Raw genomic sequence first — 19,641 nt, forward strand, 5'->3', positions numbered from 1 at the left:
CAGGGCATGGCCTTTACCTCCTGTAATGTCAGCGATAATCTCTTTCAACCCGGGCCCGAATAAGGTCTGCCCTTTGAAAGGTATATTAAGCAATTTAGACTTAGAAGTAACATCAGCTGACCAGGATTTTAGCCACAGCGCCCTGCGTGCCTGAATGGCGAATCCTGAATTCTTCGCCGTAAGTTTAGTAAGATGTACTACGGCCTCCGAAATGAATGAATTAGCTAGTTTAAGGACTCTAAGCCTGTCCGTAATGTCGTCCAGAGTAGCTGAACCAATGTTCTCTTCCAGAGACTCAATCCAGAATGCCGCTGCAGCCGTGATCGGCGCAATGCATGCAAGGGGTTGCAATATAAAACCTTGTTGAACAAACATTTTCTTAAGGTAACCCTCAAACTTTTTATCCATTGGATCTGAAAAAGCACAGCTATCCTCCACCGGGATAGTGGTACGCTTAGCTAAGGTAGAAACTGCTCCCTCCACCTTAGGGACCGTTTGCCATAAGTCCCTTGTGGTGGCGTCTATTGGAAACATTTTTCTAAATATCGGAGGGGGTGAGAACGGCACACCGGGTCTATCCCACTCCTTAGTAACAATTTCAGTAAGTCTCTTAGGTATAGGAAAAACCTCAGTACTCGTCGGTACCGCAAAATATTTATCCAACCTACACATTTTCTCTGGTATTGCAACTGTGTTACAATCATTCAGAGCCGCTAACACCTCCCCTAGTAATACACGGAGGTTTTCCAGTTTAAATTTAAAATTTGAAATATCTGAATCCAGTCTGTTTGGATCAGAACCGTCACCCACAGAATGAAGTTCTCCGTCCTCATGTTCTGCCACCTGTGACGCAGTGTCTGACATGGCCCTAATATTATCAGCGCACTCTGTTCTCACCCCAGAGTGATCACGCTTACCTCTTAGTTCTGGTAATTTAGCCAAAACCTCAGTCATAACAGTAGCCATATCCTGTAATGTGATTTGTAATGGCCGCCCAGATGTACTCGGCGCTACAATATCACGCACCTCCCTCTGAGCGGGAGATGTAGGTACTGACACGTGAGGCGAGTTAGTCGGCATAACTCTCCCCTCGTTGTTTGGTGAAATTTGTTCAATTTGTACAGATTGACTTTTATTTAAAGTAGCATCAATACAGTTAGTACATAAATTTCTATTGGGCTCCACTTTGGCATTGCAACAAATGACACAGGTATCATCCTCTGAATCAGACATGTTTAACACACTAGCAAATAAACTTGCAACTTGGAAATACAATTCAATTAGAATAATATTAAAACGTACTGTGCCTTTAAGAAGCACAGAAGATCTATGACAGTTGAAAATTAATAAATTGAAACAGTTATAGCCTCAATCCTTGTAAACAACACAACTTTAGCAAAGGTTTAATCCCATTAGCAAAGATAACAAATTCTGAAAGCAGGAAACAAATTACAGAATAAACGTTTTTTATCTCAGTCAAACTATAATTCTCACAGCTCTGCTGAGAGAAATTACCTCCCTCAAAATAAGTTTTGAAGACCCCTGAGCTCTGTAGAGATGAACCGGATCATGCAGGGAATACAATGAGTTGCTGACTGAAATATTTGATGCGTAGTAAAAGCGCCAAAAAACGGCCCCTCCCCCTCACACACAGCAGTGAGGGAGAACAGAAACTGTCAGAAAACAGATTAAGCAACTGCCAAGTGGAAAAATAGTGCCCAAACATTTATTCACTCAGTACCTCAGCAAATGAAAACGATTTTACATTCCAGCAAAAACGTTAAACACAATCTCTAGTTATTAAACAGCTTTATTTGTATTTCTTACAGTGTAATTCTAGTGAAGTACCATTCCCCAGAATACTGAAGTGTAAAGTATACATACATGACATTATATCGGTATGGCAGGATTTTCTCATCAATTCCATTGTCAGAAAATAAAAACTGCTACATACCTCTATGCAGATTGATCTGCCCGCTGTCCCCTGATCTGAAGTTTACCTCTCCTCAGATGGCCGAGAAACAGCAATATGATCTTAACTACTCCGGCTAAAATCATAACAAAAACTCTGGTAGATTCTTCTTCAAACTCTGCCAGAGAAATAATAACACACTCCGGTGCTATTTTAAAATAACAAACTTTTGATTGAAGATATAAAACTAAGTATAATCACCATAGTCCTCTCACACATCCTATCTAGTCGTTGGGTGCAAGAGAATGACTGGGAGTGACGTAGAGGGGAGGAGCTATATGCAGCTCTGCTGGGTGAATCCTCTTGCACTTCCTGTTGGGGAGGAGTAATATCCCAGAAGTAATGATGACCCGTGGACTGATCACACTTAACAGAAGAAAAGTGGCTAACAGGGGTGGAACAATTTTTTCTAGCCCCCCCCCCCCCCCCATCCAGCAATTGTTCTTCTAGCCCCCCTTACTCCGGCCCTTTATCCCACTCCATGCGATGCCTGGTCTGCAAAATGCACTGTTGCCACAAGCGCTCCGTGGTCCTCCTACCCCCGGCTTCCTGGCCTGTAGCGGAGTAGCCTTGCAGGAGTAGCCTTGCAAGATGCGCTGTACGCACAAGTTGCTCCATGGCCACCCTCTGCTCCCTACCGGTCCCCAGAATGTGATGCAGCCCTGCAGCCCTGATATGCCGGACAGGTGGTGGGTCCCTCATTATTATTATCAGTTATTTGTAGAGCTCCAACAGATTCTGTAGCTCTTACCTGCGCCCCCACCTTTGCAGGGTCTGCAGGGCCAGGATTTCCACCACTGGGGCTAAACAAATTTCCACTCTAGTGCAAACATACAAAACTGCTCCTGAGCCGAGCACTGCTGGCAATTGGCTGACACACGCACAGCTCATGATTGGCTCACTGGCCGTGTTTGGCAGTACAATTCTGCTCTGGAGTTTACTAACTATGGGGCCGATTACAATCTTGACGATATTTTCTGCCATCTGCAAGTTTTGAATGTCACCCATTGTCAGTATGGATTTCGAGTGATCGCAATCCCAAATAGGTACTGCTTACATATCACAGATATCCCATGAAAAGTGTATATTCCGTTTTCAAGGTTGATAAAGGTATCAAAAATAAAAATGCAAACAAAATTTCAAATCTGATGTTTAAATATTACGTTAGATATTTTGATTGATCCCTTTGTAAAGTGTATAATGTTAAATAGATATGAAGTGCAACCTTTTTGTTTCATTATTCAGATAGAGCACAATGGTATGCTCTGTCTGAATCACATAAGGAATTGTTTGTTTCATATCCCTTTAATAAGGGATGTATGAAATTAATCTCTTATGTTCCAAAACAATAGCAATATGTGTAAATGACAGGGGCATTATGGGTATACTGGACATGTGTTAGATGAATAATTTATCTTGAGAAAAGTATAAAAATTGCTTAAACATTTTTCATCTTAATTAAGAAGAAAGTGTTTTTCAGTTGTGTTTAAATCAAGAACCGTGCAGGAAATGCATATCTTGCAGAAGAAAGTGACCGCAACTTGTACAACAGCAGGATTAAAAAAAGATCACACGCTGTCCATCGTTCAACTGCAAAGTTGCAAGATTTGCTCTATTGAAACAAATAGTCACTTCAAATCTAGCCAAACGTTTACATTCTCACTGTGCAGAACAGGGTATTACTGTGCAGAATAATGAAACATTTTATATTACAATCACATACCGCTAAATATCCCATTAACTCCTGTATGTCACAATCATTTGCCTTTCCTGTAAATCTCACCCTTCCCTGGCACTTGTAAAGTAGAACACTATCACTTCAGCATTTTGTATCTGTAGTTTTTTAATTCCAAATCCTATCAGCATAATTTATTATTGTAGCCCCCATAACATTCTCCTGCATATATATTTCATTTTTATTCGGTGTCTCTGCTGCCTCCCACCTTTTCTCTGTATTCTAGCCTCACTATATGCCTCAGTCCCCTGCCCCCCTTCCTCCGTTTCAGCTCGTCAGCCTCCCCTTTTCCTCTGTTTAGCAGCCTCCTTCTTCCCTCTGCAATTAGCAGCCTGTCTCTGATGAGTCACTGTCTGGCAGAATGGGGAGGGGGGTGAATGTTTTGTCTGCACAGAAAACTCTAGGGAGAGCAGAGGGGGCGGGTAGCCTTCTTGCAAACCTAATATAAACACTATGAAGGAGAGGGAGGCCCAGCTGCAGCTCTGACCTCCGGAGCACCAGCACTTCATGAGCAGACACTTTTTATTGAACAGGTCTACAAGCATTAGTCATATGTATGGTGATACTGGCTTTACTTAGGACACATTGTAGCACTGTTGCCTGTGTTTTAACTATAGAAATTAGCTCCCCCCCCCCCCCCCAGTAGTTCTGGAGGTGTAAGGATTTGTTTACAATGTTACTGCAGTGATGTAATAGAAGTTTTGGGGCATGATAGCCTAAGTCAGAGCTGGCTACAGTTATACCAAAAAACCAAGCAGCATGGTGGTAGCCTAGAAAGGAGGTTTTAGCAGATTCAGCTTTGTTTTGGTTTAATCCCCCCCACCAACAAACAAAACCACAAATGAGCATTTTTAACCCCTTAATGACACAGACATACACTGTCAGTTGTGTATCCTTTAAGGGAAATGAAACAAGCATTTGCTTTTCTGATTCAGACAGAGCAAACCATTTTTAAAAAAAGTTTCCAATTTACTTTTATTATCAAATTTGCTTTGTTCCCATGGTATTCTTTATTGAAGAGATACTTAAGTAGGTGTCTGGTGCATTACATGGCAGGAAATAGTGCTGCCATCTAGTGTTATTGCTAATGGATAACATTGTAAAACTGCTGCCATATAGTGCTCCAGGCACGTGCACACTCCTGAAATTACATCCCTGCTTTTCAAAAGCTACCAAGAGAACGAAGAACATTTGATAATAGAAGTAAATTAGAAAGTCGTTTAAAATCGCACGTTCTATCTGAATCATGAAAGATACATTTTGGGTTTCATGTCCCTTTAATAAAGTGTAGTTAAACTTTGTAATATACTTTTATTTTGTTGTCCTCTTTTCATGTAATTTAAAAGGAATTCAAATTGTTGATTTTTTTTAAATTCCACTGGGTTTCAGGCAATAATAACAAAAAAAAAAAAAGACTGAGCAATCAAGGCTGTGTGGAAAAGAGTCCTTAAAGGGACACTCAATGCAAAATAAACTTTTATGATTCAAATAGAGCAGCAGTTTTAGGACACTTTCCAACTTACTTCCATTAACAAATGTTGCAGTCTTTTCCTACTGAGCATGTGCACAAGCTCACAGGGTATACATATACTAGTATGTGATTGGCTGATGTCTGTCACAAGGGGCCAGAAAATGGGATAACAAAATAAATCTACTGCCTGTTTGAACTTCAGAGTGCTATTGTGTTTTCTTTTATTTATGCAATTCTACTGCATTTGGTGGTCCTTTAACGGTCTTCAATAAGAGAGATAAGTGGGATAATTCATTTAAACATGTTGGTTTCCACTCTTTACATGCTAGACACAATGATATTTTCCAAAGCATTTACTGTTTTATATATCTTTAAAGAGACATTCCCACCACAATTGGAATCCACATGGATGCATTTCAGTTTTGAATAGAAACATTTCTGTAATATACAGTACATGTATTAGCAAAAAATGCCAACAAAAGCTATAGCCGTTTCATTAAAGGGATAGAAATTAAACTTTCATGATTCAGATAGAGCAGGCAATTTTAAGCAACTTTCTAATTTACTCCTAATATCAATTTTTCTTCGTTCTCTTGGTATTTTTATTTAAAAAAGGAAGAATGTAAGCTTAAGAGCCGGACAATTTTTGGTTCAGTACCCTGGGTAACGCTTGCTGATTGGTGTCTAAGTGTAGCCACCAATCAGCAAGCTCTACCCAGGTGCTCAACCAAACCATGGGTTGGCTCCTAAACTTACATTCTTGCCTTTTTTTAAAAAGATACCAAGAGAACGAAGAAAAAAATTGATAATAGGAGTAAATTAGAAAGTTGCTTAAAATTGCATGCTCTATCTGAACCATGAAAGTTTAATTTTGACTAGACTATCCCTTTAAGTATGCACTGTGCACCAGAATTTTAAACAAAGTACTTTCTCTGAGAGCCTAAGCTTCCAGTACCATCTGATAATGATTCAATTTGTTAATTGCTGACATGATACGAGCCCCGCTGGGGCTCTGAGCAGCTGTAGTATTTAAAATGCAGGTGCACTGAGAATATCTAGCTATTCTTCACATGCACGTGAAGAGAAAGATGTTAACATTAAAACAGTGATACATTTTAAAAGAAGCATTTTTGCCAATACATGTATATTGCAAATATGTTTCTATTAAAATATGTAATTCATCTACGTGCATCAAAATTTTGACCGCAATATTTCTTTAGCGTGGTTGGATCTGAGATAAGCTCCAACAACAGGTGGATGAGCTGAAATGGAGCAAAGAGGTAGGAGGAAGAGACCAAGAACAAAAGAAGAGTTAATATGTCAGGGACAGAGGAGAAGCCATACAAAAACAATGCATGGGGTAGTGAGGATTACATTTTCATGATTCCGATAGAGGATGAAAATTTAAACAACTTTTAAATTTACTTCCATTATCAAAATATGCAGAATCATTTTATATGCACACTTTCTGAGACACCAGCTTCTACTAAACATGTGCAAGACCTCACAGTATGGCCTCAATTTATCAAAGGCTTTGCCGCATTACGACTGCATGTTCTCACAAGAGAACCTGCAATCCGTATTTATCAAGCAGCGGTCATCAGACCGCTTCTTTCCTAACTCTTCTCCAATTCTTAGGTGGAGAATTTTAATCTTTTATTGAGACATCGTTAAAAAAAAACAGCAGTATGATCATATAGTGAGGATCCTAAAAAAACATTTACATTTACTATCAGGGGAACAAGTACTTAAGCCTATGATTAACAAATGTAGATTTGTCTCCATAAAAACACGTGTAATTTGTGCCAAAGTCAATACTTGGGTAAGACCTCACTTGAAACCAGGACAAGATTTGGTGAACATGTGAGAGATTGTTAAAATTTACTATAAGGACTCAGCAGTGGCCAACCATTTCAACAGCCTTCATTTTACAAATATAGCTGACATGTCCATACAGATCATAGATGTAGCAACCGTTCCACCTAGGGGAGGTAATAAACAGAGAATCCTGGTTAAGAAGGAATTATTCTGGATTCTGAAATGACATATATGTAAAGAGATTCACCATTAACTGAATTGATCCTAAAAAAATGGACTTTTACTGTTTTTGGTTTTAACCTTGTATTAAATAAATTGTAATTCTGGTAAGGGGTTAATTTATACCTATATAAGGGTTCCCCTCACTTGCATATGACAGCCTATGATTAAGTGCCACTAGGGGGCGCAAAACACGTCAGGCCATTAACCTCTGGTCTGTTAGTCTGCCTATCAGATGGACAGGTTTTTTTTAACAATGTCTGAATAAAGAATTGCTTTTATTTATTTATTTTTATTATTATTTTTTTTTATAGGAAACCATTTATTTTTAATAAATAATACCAATATGAAAATACTGCAAAAGTACAGATAGGAGTCACAGCAGAAATCTTCTTGACTTGTCATCATGAATCAGCAACACAAATGTCATAAAAATTATAATCCCTCATCATTTTCCATAAATGTCTGAGTGTGCGTTTGGATGTGCTAGGATTTGGATTGGAGCTGTCTACCTCCGGATGTATGGGGATGTTAAGGTTCCCTCCTATAAAAATGAGCACTTAAGCAATATCCAGTATGCGTCTAAATGTTTTCTTGTAAAAGGGGAGTTGTTGGGTATTGGGCGCATATACATTAATTAAGGTCACCGGCCTACCGTATAACAGTCCAAAAAAACCCAAAAAGCGGCCTTCAGTGTCAGTATGGGTGTGAATGTGTTGGAAGGGAATAGCTTTGTGTAAGAGAATGCTTACTCCGCAGCTCTTTGAAGTACCAGAGCTGTGGAAATGACGATTATAATGGGAGCTCATATATCTTGGCTCATGGGAGCGCTTAAAGTGAGTCTCCTGCAGGAATAAAATGTCTCCTTTCTTTTATGAAAATCTGACATTGCCACAGATCTTTTGACTGGTGAATTAAATTTATCACACAAAACATTAAAGGTTTTAAGTATTCTATTTGGGGCGTCCATTGGCTAACAATCTAAAACATTTCAATGAATTATACCATGTACAATATCCATCTTTATACCAAATAATTTTTCTAACTTGAAATCTAACTGGTAGATAATGCAAACCTTTTAGGAAATTAACACAAAAAAGCAAACAGGAACGCAACAAATATATAATAAACAAAAATAATGAATTAATGCCTCTCCTGTATCTGGAGATGGGCATTGGGATCATGTTTAATCACAGATCCGTATTCAAGAGGGGGTCAGGTTTAAAATAAATGTAGATTGCAGTAGACCCACTACGTGACTATATGCTTTGGAGGTTAGGCTACCCCTTTTTTTTTGTTTTATATATTTATATAGTAAATATCAATATACTCCATATTAAGCCAAAATTTTGACTGATGCCACTAGGCTTGTAAATATGCATTCATACTAAGATAAAAAAAGAAAACAGCATGTCAGAAATAAACTTTGAAATCACTCGTGAAAGAACATGCGAAATCAAAAAATGTAACAAATAAAGTCTTTGGTTAGTTACCCTTTTCCAGTATAAAGTCCTGGTCATACCCTTGAATCATGTAAGGGTCAGTTCAGGTTCCAACTCCAGGGAGGTTTCTACAAATTTCTGGGACATCTGTTTTGTCTCGTAGCAACTTTGTCAAAGGTGCCAATTCACGGCGTCTTTGTAGAGTCCTTGGGGCCAAATCACTATAAAATTGTAACACTGTCCCCCTGAACCTTACTGGTTGGGGTTTCCTAGACAGTGACAGAATTTATTCCTTGTCCAGAAAACTTTTAACTTTCATTATGACATCTCTGGGCGGTGCCGTGTCAGGTGGTTTCGGCCGTAATGCTCTATGAGCCCTGTCCCACGGTATATCTACTGCTTGTTGTGATCCTTTCAGATGGGCAAACTGAAAAGCAAAATAAGTGTAGAAATCTTTAGGGAGTACTGTTTCGGGGATTCCTCTAATGCGAAGATTCTTCCGCCGACCCCTATTCTCAAGGTCCTCAAGTTTGTCATTGAGATCCTCAATAACAGATGACTGTACAGCTACTTGGTCTTGTATATTTGTGATCTCCTCCTTTACTATATCTGACTGATCCTCCATGGCTTCAACTCTAAAGCCTAGGGTATGGATGTCTTGCTTAATTTCTGCCATTTCTTCTCTCATACATGTCCTCACAATATCAGCTGTGTCTTGTTTGGACGCCAGGGAGGATAGTAATGATAGGGGTACATGTGTAGATCCCTCTTGATCCTGGGAGTTATCCTTAATAATGGAGCTAGGTGAGGAGTGTTCTCTGGTACTCTTTGATGGGGAGTGCCTCTTATGGTCTGAAGAGGGAAAAAAAGAGCTCACTGTGTGTTCTCTTCCTTTGATTTTCAGTTGCTTATTTGGCTTGGTATTTTTCTTAGCAGCCATAATGTCCCAGTTTAAACGTCCACCTGCAGTATAATGCCTAGGGGATGTAATTATTTTATATAAGGATGTCCGGTTTTAGATCTTATATGTAATTATTGTTATATTTCTTCTTATTAAAGTTTGTACATTCCCCTCTCTCACAACTGATAGGATACCTTGTCCGGAGTGATATAGGTAAGTAGTACAGTGCTGCAGGGCTTGTTCCCTAGTTGCAGTATTCTTACCGAGTGTGTTTGTGATGCCAAGCAGTCTCCTGTTCCGTTCCTCTGTACTCCACGTGGGTGGATGAACTGGCAATGTTAGTATCTTGCTACTGGAAGTACGATCAGCTGTTGCCACTGAGATTAGTACTCTTTGGGTCACTGCAGGTTAGGATGATATACTTTTAAAGTGCCTGATGCTCCGGAGTTCTGGATTTATGCAGCCATCTTAGCTGGGGCCAAACTCCGACCCCTGGATTGCTTTTATTTATATCATTGAGTAGTGCCTGCATTTTTCTGTATTTGTGGCATTAACAGCGGTGTTGTGATCAACCGCAGCTACAGCACTCCGCTTTGTCTGCCTTTGATTGGATGACCTTTACCCTGATTTCCCCGTTACGGTTCCAGGTCTGATGCTGCCACACGCCATGGATCTTGTTTGGAGAATTTAAATCTCCCCGGTTTCATCCGACTGGGGAGATTGACAGCTCTTGCTTGCGTGTAATTATATATTGTGCTAGGGGAATTCAGTCTGCCAACGGCGAGCTACGGCGGACAAGGGCACATTTGTTCGCCCCTGTCCGTCTCAGCTTGATAAATCGAGCCCTTATAGGTACATGCATTTTACAACTGGCTGATGGCTGCTACATGTGCAGGGGAAGGAAAATGGAGCTAACTTAAAATTGAAGGGGAAAAAAAAAAAAAAATCTACTATTCGTTTGAAATTCTGTCTAAGTGCTATTGAATAGTAATTTTAATATGCCTTTGTTGGTTATGCAATTGTACTGTATTTAATGGTACTTTAGGGACAAACATACACATTCCTAGAAACTTTGGTACCAAGGTGCTAAAAGATAATCTATGCAGCAAAGAGATATAGGAAGCTAATAAAAAATAAAGGCTATAGGGATAATAAGATGATGCAGAAAGGAAGGGATAGATGCCACATGTTGAATTGAAAAAAACAAAAAGAAGTGACAGGTGCATCTAGTTCTTACAGAGAGATACACAAACCTTTCCAAAAACTAGACAAGGGAGGAGGGTGCTGGGTTCCCTACACTCTGGCAAATGTGTTAGACAGGGGAGGGGAAGGATAGTGTCCTACACTACAGAAAATGATCCTTTTTTTTTTACATGATCGTATTTGGTGGTCAAATAGTGGCATCACATATACCTAAATGGGCATAGATCAATACCTTGTGTTGTATACTTTAAAAGTATATATAGTTTTCATAAGTAAATCAAAAAAACAAAAAGCTGTGTTGCTTTTAACGGAGTGATAGCAAAAATGCTAAAAATTCTACAATACTTTGGGCAAGATTTTCTCTGAAATTCACGGTAGTAAAGGGGTTAATGTAATTGTGCTGAATGAGGAGATGCATTAATTCAGCGACCCTAATCCAAAAGGGATTACAGTGTAGAGGTTTATGAGACAAATTATAGGGACATCTTGTAGAAACTGTAATTGTTAATGTGTACCAGTCACTGTTGAAGGACCATTATGGTTTAATGTGTTAGTCACTAGTCTTAAAATGACACATACTGTGTGTTTAACTCCTGCAAAGTACCGCTCAGGAGCCACATAGAAGTGCTGGTCCAAAGCGGAAGCTGGAACTTACCGCATCTGCAGCGTTAGTTGCACGACCATGCTGTGAAACTAGTTTTGCAGTTTGAGTTTAGGACCCACAGTTCTCTGCAGGGCCAGAGTAGTACTTTAACTATGTGTTTAAACCATTTGTGGAGATTAAACACAGTGTGTTTAATTTTAAGACTATTGTGTCTGCACTTCTAAAAAAATTTAGAGCATGTCATTTATCAACTACAATGGCTCAGCTGGGATATTTTGTTGGTGTGTGATGGTGTAAGGTTTATGGTAATTTATAACATTTTTTTGAGGAGATTTCAGAGACCTTGAAGCTGTGGAAAGTGGATGACTGACATAGAGTGTTGTACAGATTAGGACCAGTGTGGGAAAACCTTGGGTGCAGTAGGAGGTAATAGTAAATATGCAGCTTGGAACCAACAACTTAGGGAGCGAGAGACATCAGGATAAGGGACAGATACAATTGATATTAGCATAGAGATATTACTAGACCTTACAGTAGGGCTCGACATTTTCTCTCTCTCTCTTCAAAATTACCTTAAAGCAGGGGTTGACAAATCTGTTTAAAAATTAGGAGCCAGTAAGAATATTTAATCAGACAGTTTTAGGAGCCAGACATTGGTATCTGTATATAGATCTACTGAATAACCCAAAAAGTTAGGAGCCAGGAGTACAATTATAGGATCTAATAGCTCCTGGGTTTGTCAAGCCATGCCCTAAAGGTATAATAAACACTAGACATGTGCATTAGGGAACTTCAGGAGTAAACGAATGCCGAAGATGGCGGCCGCTAGCCATATTTGGCAATTTTCAAAGCCAAATTTATTCTTGTGAAAGTGCAACACATGGAGATCTGTGCACTTTCACAAGAAGAAATCCAGCTCCAAAAAATTGCTAAAAGTGCCTTGCGTCCGCCATCTTCAATTCATTTACTCCTGAAGTTCACAAATGCACATGTCTAGTAAACATCTTGTAATTACACGAGATTTCTGCTGACTTGCTACAGAACAACACATCAATCAAGGGCTTCATGATCAAAAACTCGCCTGCATGGAGGTAAACCACACAGCATCTTCTGAAAAAAAAATTATGCTTTATTTAGCAAAGTAGGAGTCTCTCCTTCACATGAACAACTGTATAGTGAGATAAACATCTCTCAAGGTAAAATCTGAATTTCTAATCTTTGTTGAGGGACCTCTCCGTACTGAAGAGACTACTTAGATCATCTCACCTGAACGGAGAACTTTATATCATCAGGCCCTAAATGTTTTTTTAGAACAAATTAACATTTGTTTTTTTGTTGTTTTTATTAATAGCCAGAACTCCACCCGCCATTTGCCTTTTTGAAGGAGCCAATATGTGCTTTAGTCTACACATAAGGCTAGCAACTGACATAATGCTAGAATAAAATGTGGTGCTTTTGACAATTGAAAACATATGTGGCAGAGTTAGCCTTGAGAAGTCAGCAGGGTACATGTCAAGTTCTGAAAATTAGAAACTAAAAATGTTCAGGGCAGAATTACATGAAAAGGGGGCAAAATAAATAAATATGCTATATTGCAAAGTAGTTTCATTACACACACACATATATATATATATATATATATATATATATATATATATATATATATATATATATATATGCATTTACTGTACCTTTAAATTAAATTTACTGTTTCTATAATAGAGGGCTTGTCTGCTAAACCAGAGAGTGCAAGAGAGATGCTAACCCCCTAGGAAACTGAAGAAAAGTGCTATGTAAACAAATTGAAGATAATGTTTATAAACATGAGAAAATAGAAAGCTACTCGAGATGAGGAATAGCAGGTAAAACTATTCCAAAGTTAAAAAGAAGCATTTATAAAAAAAGTAAAAAGGTGTTTACATTTAGACTGAAATGAAAACAGAACTGTAAGGTAGCTACTTGCTACTAATGCTCACGGACAGATAAAGGGAACAATCACTGCTTTTTCACACACCCTTACAAGCCTAGCAAAAAAATATTGTTTATTCAGTACAAGAATATAAGAATACATTATAAAATGCAATTCCTTTTTAGAAAATACAAAAGAAAAATGACTACAAAGATCATTAGAAGAAGCACTGATAACTGCAAAAATCCTTAATATCCTACACAGAAAATCACACTTTTTATTTATTAATTTATAAAATATGACAACTAAATTAGTACTTTAAAGGACAGGAGCCTAAGTATGCATACTGTAGTAAGCTAGTGCACATACTGTCAGTGCCATCATACGTGACATGCCCTACCTATCCTTCTGCGCACGCCTGCTGGGTGTAATAATAACTTCAGTACCTAAGTATGCATACTGTAGTAAGCTAGTGCACATACTGTCAGTGCCATCATACGTGACATGCCCTACCTATCCTTCTGCGCACGCCTGCTGGGTGTAATAATAACTTGCATACTTCAGTACCTAAGTATGCATACTGTAGTAAGCTAGTGCACATACTGTCAGTGCCATCATACGTGACATGCCCTACCTATCCTTCTGCGCACGCCTGCTGGGTGTAATAATAACTTCAGTACCTAAGTATGCATACTGTAGTAAGCTAGTGCACATACTGTCAGTGCCATCATACGTGACATGCCCTACCTATCCTTCTGCGCACGCCTGCTGGGTGTAATAATAACTTGCATACTTCAGTACCTAAGTATGCATACTGTAGTAAGCTAGTGCACATACTGTCAGTGCCATCATACGTGACATGCCCTACCTATCCTTCTGCGCACGCCTGCTGGGTGTAATAATAACTTGCATACTTCAGTACCTAAGTATGCATACTGTAGTAAGCTAGTGCACATACTGTCAGTGCCATCATACGTGACATGCCCTACCTATCCTTCTGCGCACGCCTGCTGGGTGTAATAATAACTTCAGTACCTAAGTATGCATACTGTAGTAAGCTAGTGCACATACTGTCAGTGCCATCATACGTGACATGCCCTACCTATCCTTCTGCGCACGCCTGCTGGGTGTAATAATAACTTCAGTACCTAAGAATGCTTGGTTACCTGCCGCAGTAATTAAAAGAAAACAAATCAGCTGGACTTGCTGGGCAGGATCTATATAGACAGCAATATCAAGGTACTGAGGTCTGTCTTATTGTACAGTTTAATAACCCGTTAAAGAAGGAATTATGTTTCTGTAAAAAGAGAAACAAATAAAATAAAAAACAACCTTACCTGCAGCCTTCCATCTAAAGTCCGCTGGATGGTTACACACTTGCTGGGGTGAACACCATTTGTGGTAATGGCTGTGATGAGGGAATCAAGCTCATCTTTTTTTTCCTTCAACTTCTTGACAAGACTCTCAATGGCCCTCTTAGCAAAGCCCTCGTTCTCACCCCCTTGCCGGTGGCACATCAGACTGTGCACAATGCTCAGACAGGCATCATTGCTGTTGGGGGGAGTCAGGGACATGGTGGGGATCACCTGCAACAAGGTAATAGTTAAGAACACCAATATAAAGCACACAGGTGGCCATCTTTAAATGGCACTATAAAAATGTCAACAAAACAAAGCACTTGTAAGGGGGTGTGTATTTGCAGGGTTAGCACATGCCCACTAGATAGAAAGCAAGCTATGTAACAAACACATATCCACATAAGCAGACCAGCCTTGAGAAGCAGTTCGGAACCATAAGGCACCCCCACCCAGAGATGTGAAGGAGGAGATGCAGTGACCAAGAGGGGGGAGACTGATTCAGAACTGACTCACAGCTTTCATCTCATTTGCTGTAAAAAAAAAAAAAAAAAACACAAGCAGCTCACATACCAGAAATATCCAGGATCCGGCACAGAAGCAGCAAGCTGCTTACTGGAGGGTACATGAGACAGGCCCAGACAGCTTTTTAAAGGGAAGACTACAGACAGTGGTACACAGAGAGGAGGGAGGGAAATATAGCACCAGACAGCTCTATTATAGAAATGAATAAGGAACTAGGTACAAGGCCAGACAGTTATATATAGATGCAGAGGAAGCTTTACACAATCATGCTACACACTGTGGAAAATGGGGCTACACAGGGCACATAACACTAGAATAAGGGCAATCTTCACATACAGCAGTGAATGGAGCAGGCCGCATCCAAAATCATTCCGTTATTCCAATGAGTTAAACACACAGATAAACATGCCCACAGGCGCACAGCAGTGATCCATTTAGGAGTGACATACACTTAGAACCAGAACAGTAGTGTCACTGGTCCTCAAATTTGAATTTACATTAACAGGTGATGAACACAGTGCATAGATTGAATTTAACAGCAGATAAGAACCATATGCCCAAGTCTGAGCAGATTTCCTATATAGTGCAAGAATAATTTGTTCATATTACAGCTTTATGCTTATCCCAGTCCCCCACAGTGTTATGATTTGGTCGTGTAACTGCAAAATATTGTAGTGCTAGAGTTTGTCTTTACCACCTCTAATGGAAGTTTATTCCATGAATCAGTCACCCTTTTTGTGAAAAAGTGCTCCACAAATTACTCCTGTTACCTGACATGTAGTGCTCCAGGTGTCTACCTAGGTATCTCTTCAACACAGAATGTCATGGGAACAAAGCAAATTTGATAATAGAAGTAAAATTGGAAACTTGTTTTTTAAAATGGTAAGCTGTCTAAAGCACACAATATTTTTTTGAGTTTCATATCTCTTTTTTTCTTTCATGATTCAGAAAGAGCATACAATTTTAAGCAACTTTCTAATTTACTCCTATTATCAATTTCTCTTTGTTCTCTTTGTATGCTTTGTTGAATGAGCAGCAATACATTACTGGTTGCTGACTGAACACATGGGTAAGCCAATGTCAATCGGTATATATATCCAGCCTCCAATCAGCAGCTAGAACCTAGGTTCTTTGCTGCTCCTGAACTTTCATAGATAAACCTTTCAGCAAAGGATAACAAGAGAAGAAAGCAAATTAAATTATAAAAGTAAACTGGAAAGTTGTTTAAAATTGTATTCTCTATCTGAATCATGAAAGAAAATGTTTGGGTTTCATGTCCCTTTAAGGTAATGATAGTATTTAATTTCTTTGCAAGAAGGTCACTGTCCTCCTTTTAAGTAACGGGATATATACTTATTAACCAATGAGCTATCAGGCAGATCCAGCTGTAAACTGTACTGTAAAATGGGTTTTAATGACTTGTACCAATGACTTCATATACCAGCTGTAGCATATTAAAAAGGGACACACAAGGCAAAATTAAAATGTCACGATTCAGACAGAGCATGCAATTTTAAACAACTTTCCAATTTACTTCCATTAACAAAATGTGCACAGTCTTTTCATATTTACACATTTTGAGTCACCAGCTCCTACTGAGCATGTGCAAGAATTCACAGAATATACATATGTGCATTGGTGATTGGCTGATGGCTGTCACATGATACAGGGGAAGTGGAAATACATATAACTTTGAAATTATCAGAAAAAAATCAATTACTAATTTGAATTTCAGACTAAGGGGTCGATTTATCAAAGGCTTTTGCCAGCCTTTGACCCCCTACGACTGCAGGTTCTCACAAGGGAACCTGCAGTCCGTATTCAACAAGCAGCGATCATCCGACCACTGCTTCCCTAACCTTTTGCCACAAAATTTTCACAAGAGCACACAATTGCTTTCTTGTGCAATGCTGAATTCCGGCAGCGGAATTCAGTCTGCCAAAGGCGAGCTGCGGCGGACAGGGGCGCATTTGTGCGCCCCTGTCTGCCGCAGCTGGATAAAATCGACCCTACGTGCTATTGCATTGTCTTTTTATTTTGCATTTGTTGATTATGCAAAACTACTGTATTTTACTGGTCCTTAAAAGCACGTGCAAAAGTGCACAGTATATATTTATCTGCATTGTGTAACTGTCTGATGGCTGTCACATGATACAGGTGGGGAAAAAATTAGATTAACTTTGAAACAAGCTTTAGAATATTTTCTGGCAAATTTCAGATTTAAAGTAAGTGCTATTCCTTTGTCTTTTTATTGTATATTTATCAATTATTTAAATCTACAGTATTTAGTTGTCCTTTAAATGTATGTGAAATTGCTCCTTTAGATTTATTCTCATATTTGAAAAAGATGTTTTGAAACCACAAACCCATTGTTTTACCAGAGAGCATACTCAAGGTCTAAGCCCGCAGGAAGAGCACCATTATCTTATCCCTCTATATACATAAAGGCAAATACTTAGGTACTGGAATTTTTACTCTTCAACCTGACTGGGCACTGGGTAGGTTGATTTTCAGTATTTATGGGCGGTGGTTTCAAAAGACGAAAATTGTTATTTAAAATGACAAAATAGGGGGGGCGGAGTCGACAGCCAACAGGAGCAGACGTGCCAAAGGAGAGCTCCTGACTCTAGACCCATAAAAGTTAATTAAAAGCCATAATATTACTTATATTTGGGGGCAATTTTTATTTATATAAGACCACAACTGCAGACTCCTTATCCGTGCATAAAATAAGGGACACCCATAAGAACTTTTGAATCGCGGGCGCATTTACCGGCCCAGTACCTGCTCATCCCGGCTGAAGTGTCCCTTACTAGCTCCGGAGGGTCGGGGATCCGCTCCGGAGCAAAAGATTGCTGCTTCATTGCCGGCTAGGAGGTCAGTCTGACCGCTGCACTTGCGACCTGAGACCTAACAGCAGCACCATTCACGCTGCCCGGGCTGGGCCTTACCTCCACCTGGGACTGCTTATATAGCCCCACTGATCACCATCCCGGGAGCAGTCATTCCACGGTCCAAGCTCCACGAACTTTCACCTGCGGTCCTGTGGTACCGAGTCCCCCGCGCGCCTGGACAACTTTAGGCGCGGGAAGCCGCCATCTTGCTTGGGGCCTCTCCCTCCCGACACGCCGCGGCCTCTGCTGGTGTGCACAGGGGGGCCCGCAAACGAAGCTACACTGTCAATCAACAGCCTCCGGTCCCAGGGGGGAGGCTCCTGCCGCATCCACAGGCTGCCGGAGAACGGAGAATCTTGAAGGAGTGGGCCCGGCTGGAGTGGAGGACTTCGGGCCTGATCTGAACCAGCAAAACGTAGGGGTAGGTGAGTCAATCCCAACTTAAATACGCGCAACCTGGGGAATACCCTAGATTGACACCTACCCCTATCGATCTCCCTCCACTTCTCCTGAGGCCACTTTGGGGGAAAGAAAAAAGGAAGAAAAAAAAAACAACAAAAACAGGCAGTGCATGGTTCGTCATGGGGAGCTCTGAGGCCTACACATCTCACTCCCGGTAGGCCTCCCCTGCAGTACCATAAAACTGAAACCCTTTTAAACTCAGACACCTCAGCACTGAACACCACTGACCTGCAACCGCAACAGCAGTGATAACACACACTGTTAATACCTATACCCCACATCTATAGCTCCTCAAAATAAATATACATACCGCAATAAATAAAAGAGGTTGATGGGGACTGAGAATTAGTTGGCGGGAAAAGAGGCCATTTAAAAGACACTGCAGCAGGGATACATAAAACCTCTATTAACATCCCTCTCTATGCTCTAATGTGAGCACCGGCAAGCTTATCTAAGAACAGTCTCCTTACAAGACTCCATTATACCAATTTCTCGGCCTAGGCTGTGGAGCTTTATAGCCACAGCCTGGGAATACCAGTTGAGAATTAGCAGGAGCCTGCAAGTCACCTGACAAGAGAGACTTTTCAAATACACCACTTCACCACCCTAAACACATTATGTGAAATTGAAAAGAGCTCCAATAATCACATTTCCTGACAAATAACCTATATGCACTAAATAAGTGTTGGACTCTCACAAGCATGAACAACCACCCCTAAATACTACCTAAAGATCCTGAGAATAACAAAGCACAAGGAACAACGCAAGCCAGGGCCTTTCTCAAACTTAAGATTTCATATAGGGCTGCCTACCTATCATCACTCTTAACATGAAGAATAAGTCACAAACAGTGAAAGAATGCCTTTCAAGGTCCCAATCAAAACAAAAAGGACCGGATAAAAGTAACTCTCCTGAGGCAACTAACTCAATGACACAGACCCCCGAGACTCCTGGAGGCTCAAGAACAGAGGAGACCAATAAAGAGCTCCTAGCCCAAATTAAATCAATATTCCAGGAAGAATTCAAAATGGCCCTTTTTGAGATAAGGCAAGATATTAGAGAAATAGGTGGGAGAACAGCGGAACTAGAAGAAAAACTAGACAATGTAACAGAGGAAATCCCTATACTCAG

At 40.0% G+C, this 19,641-nt stretch overlaps 1 protein-coding gene across 3 annotated transcripts in view; it reads right to left on the reverse strand.

Moving 5' to 3' along the window:
- Nucleotides 1–19,641, reverse strand: part of LOC128650371 (mothers against decapentaplegic homolog 4) — a 218,923-nt gene that overhangs the window by 169,107 nt on the left and 30,175 nt on the right. For 2 of the 3 annotated variants that reach the window (XM_053704283.1, XM_053704276.1), the window contains exon 2: nucleotides 14,612–14,860. In XM_053704283.1, coding sequence (XP_053560258.1) covers nucleotides 14,612–14,848 — 237 coding nt within the window. In that variant the 5' untranslated portion in view covers nucleotides 14,849–14,860. Of the gene's footprint in view, nucleotides 1–14,611; nucleotides 14,861–15,202; nucleotides 15,283–19,641 lie in introns of those variants that run through there. The other variant, XM_053704290.1, reaches the window with a different exon arrangement.

The sequence above is a fragment of the Bombina bombina genome, chromosome 1, assembly GCF_027579735.1.
Source record: "Bombina bombina isolate aBomBom1 chromosome 1, aBomBom1.pri, whole genome shotgun sequence".
Taxonomy (NCBI): domain Eukaryota; kingdom Metazoa; phylum Chordata; class Amphibia; order Anura; family Bombinatoridae; genus Bombina; species Bombina bombina.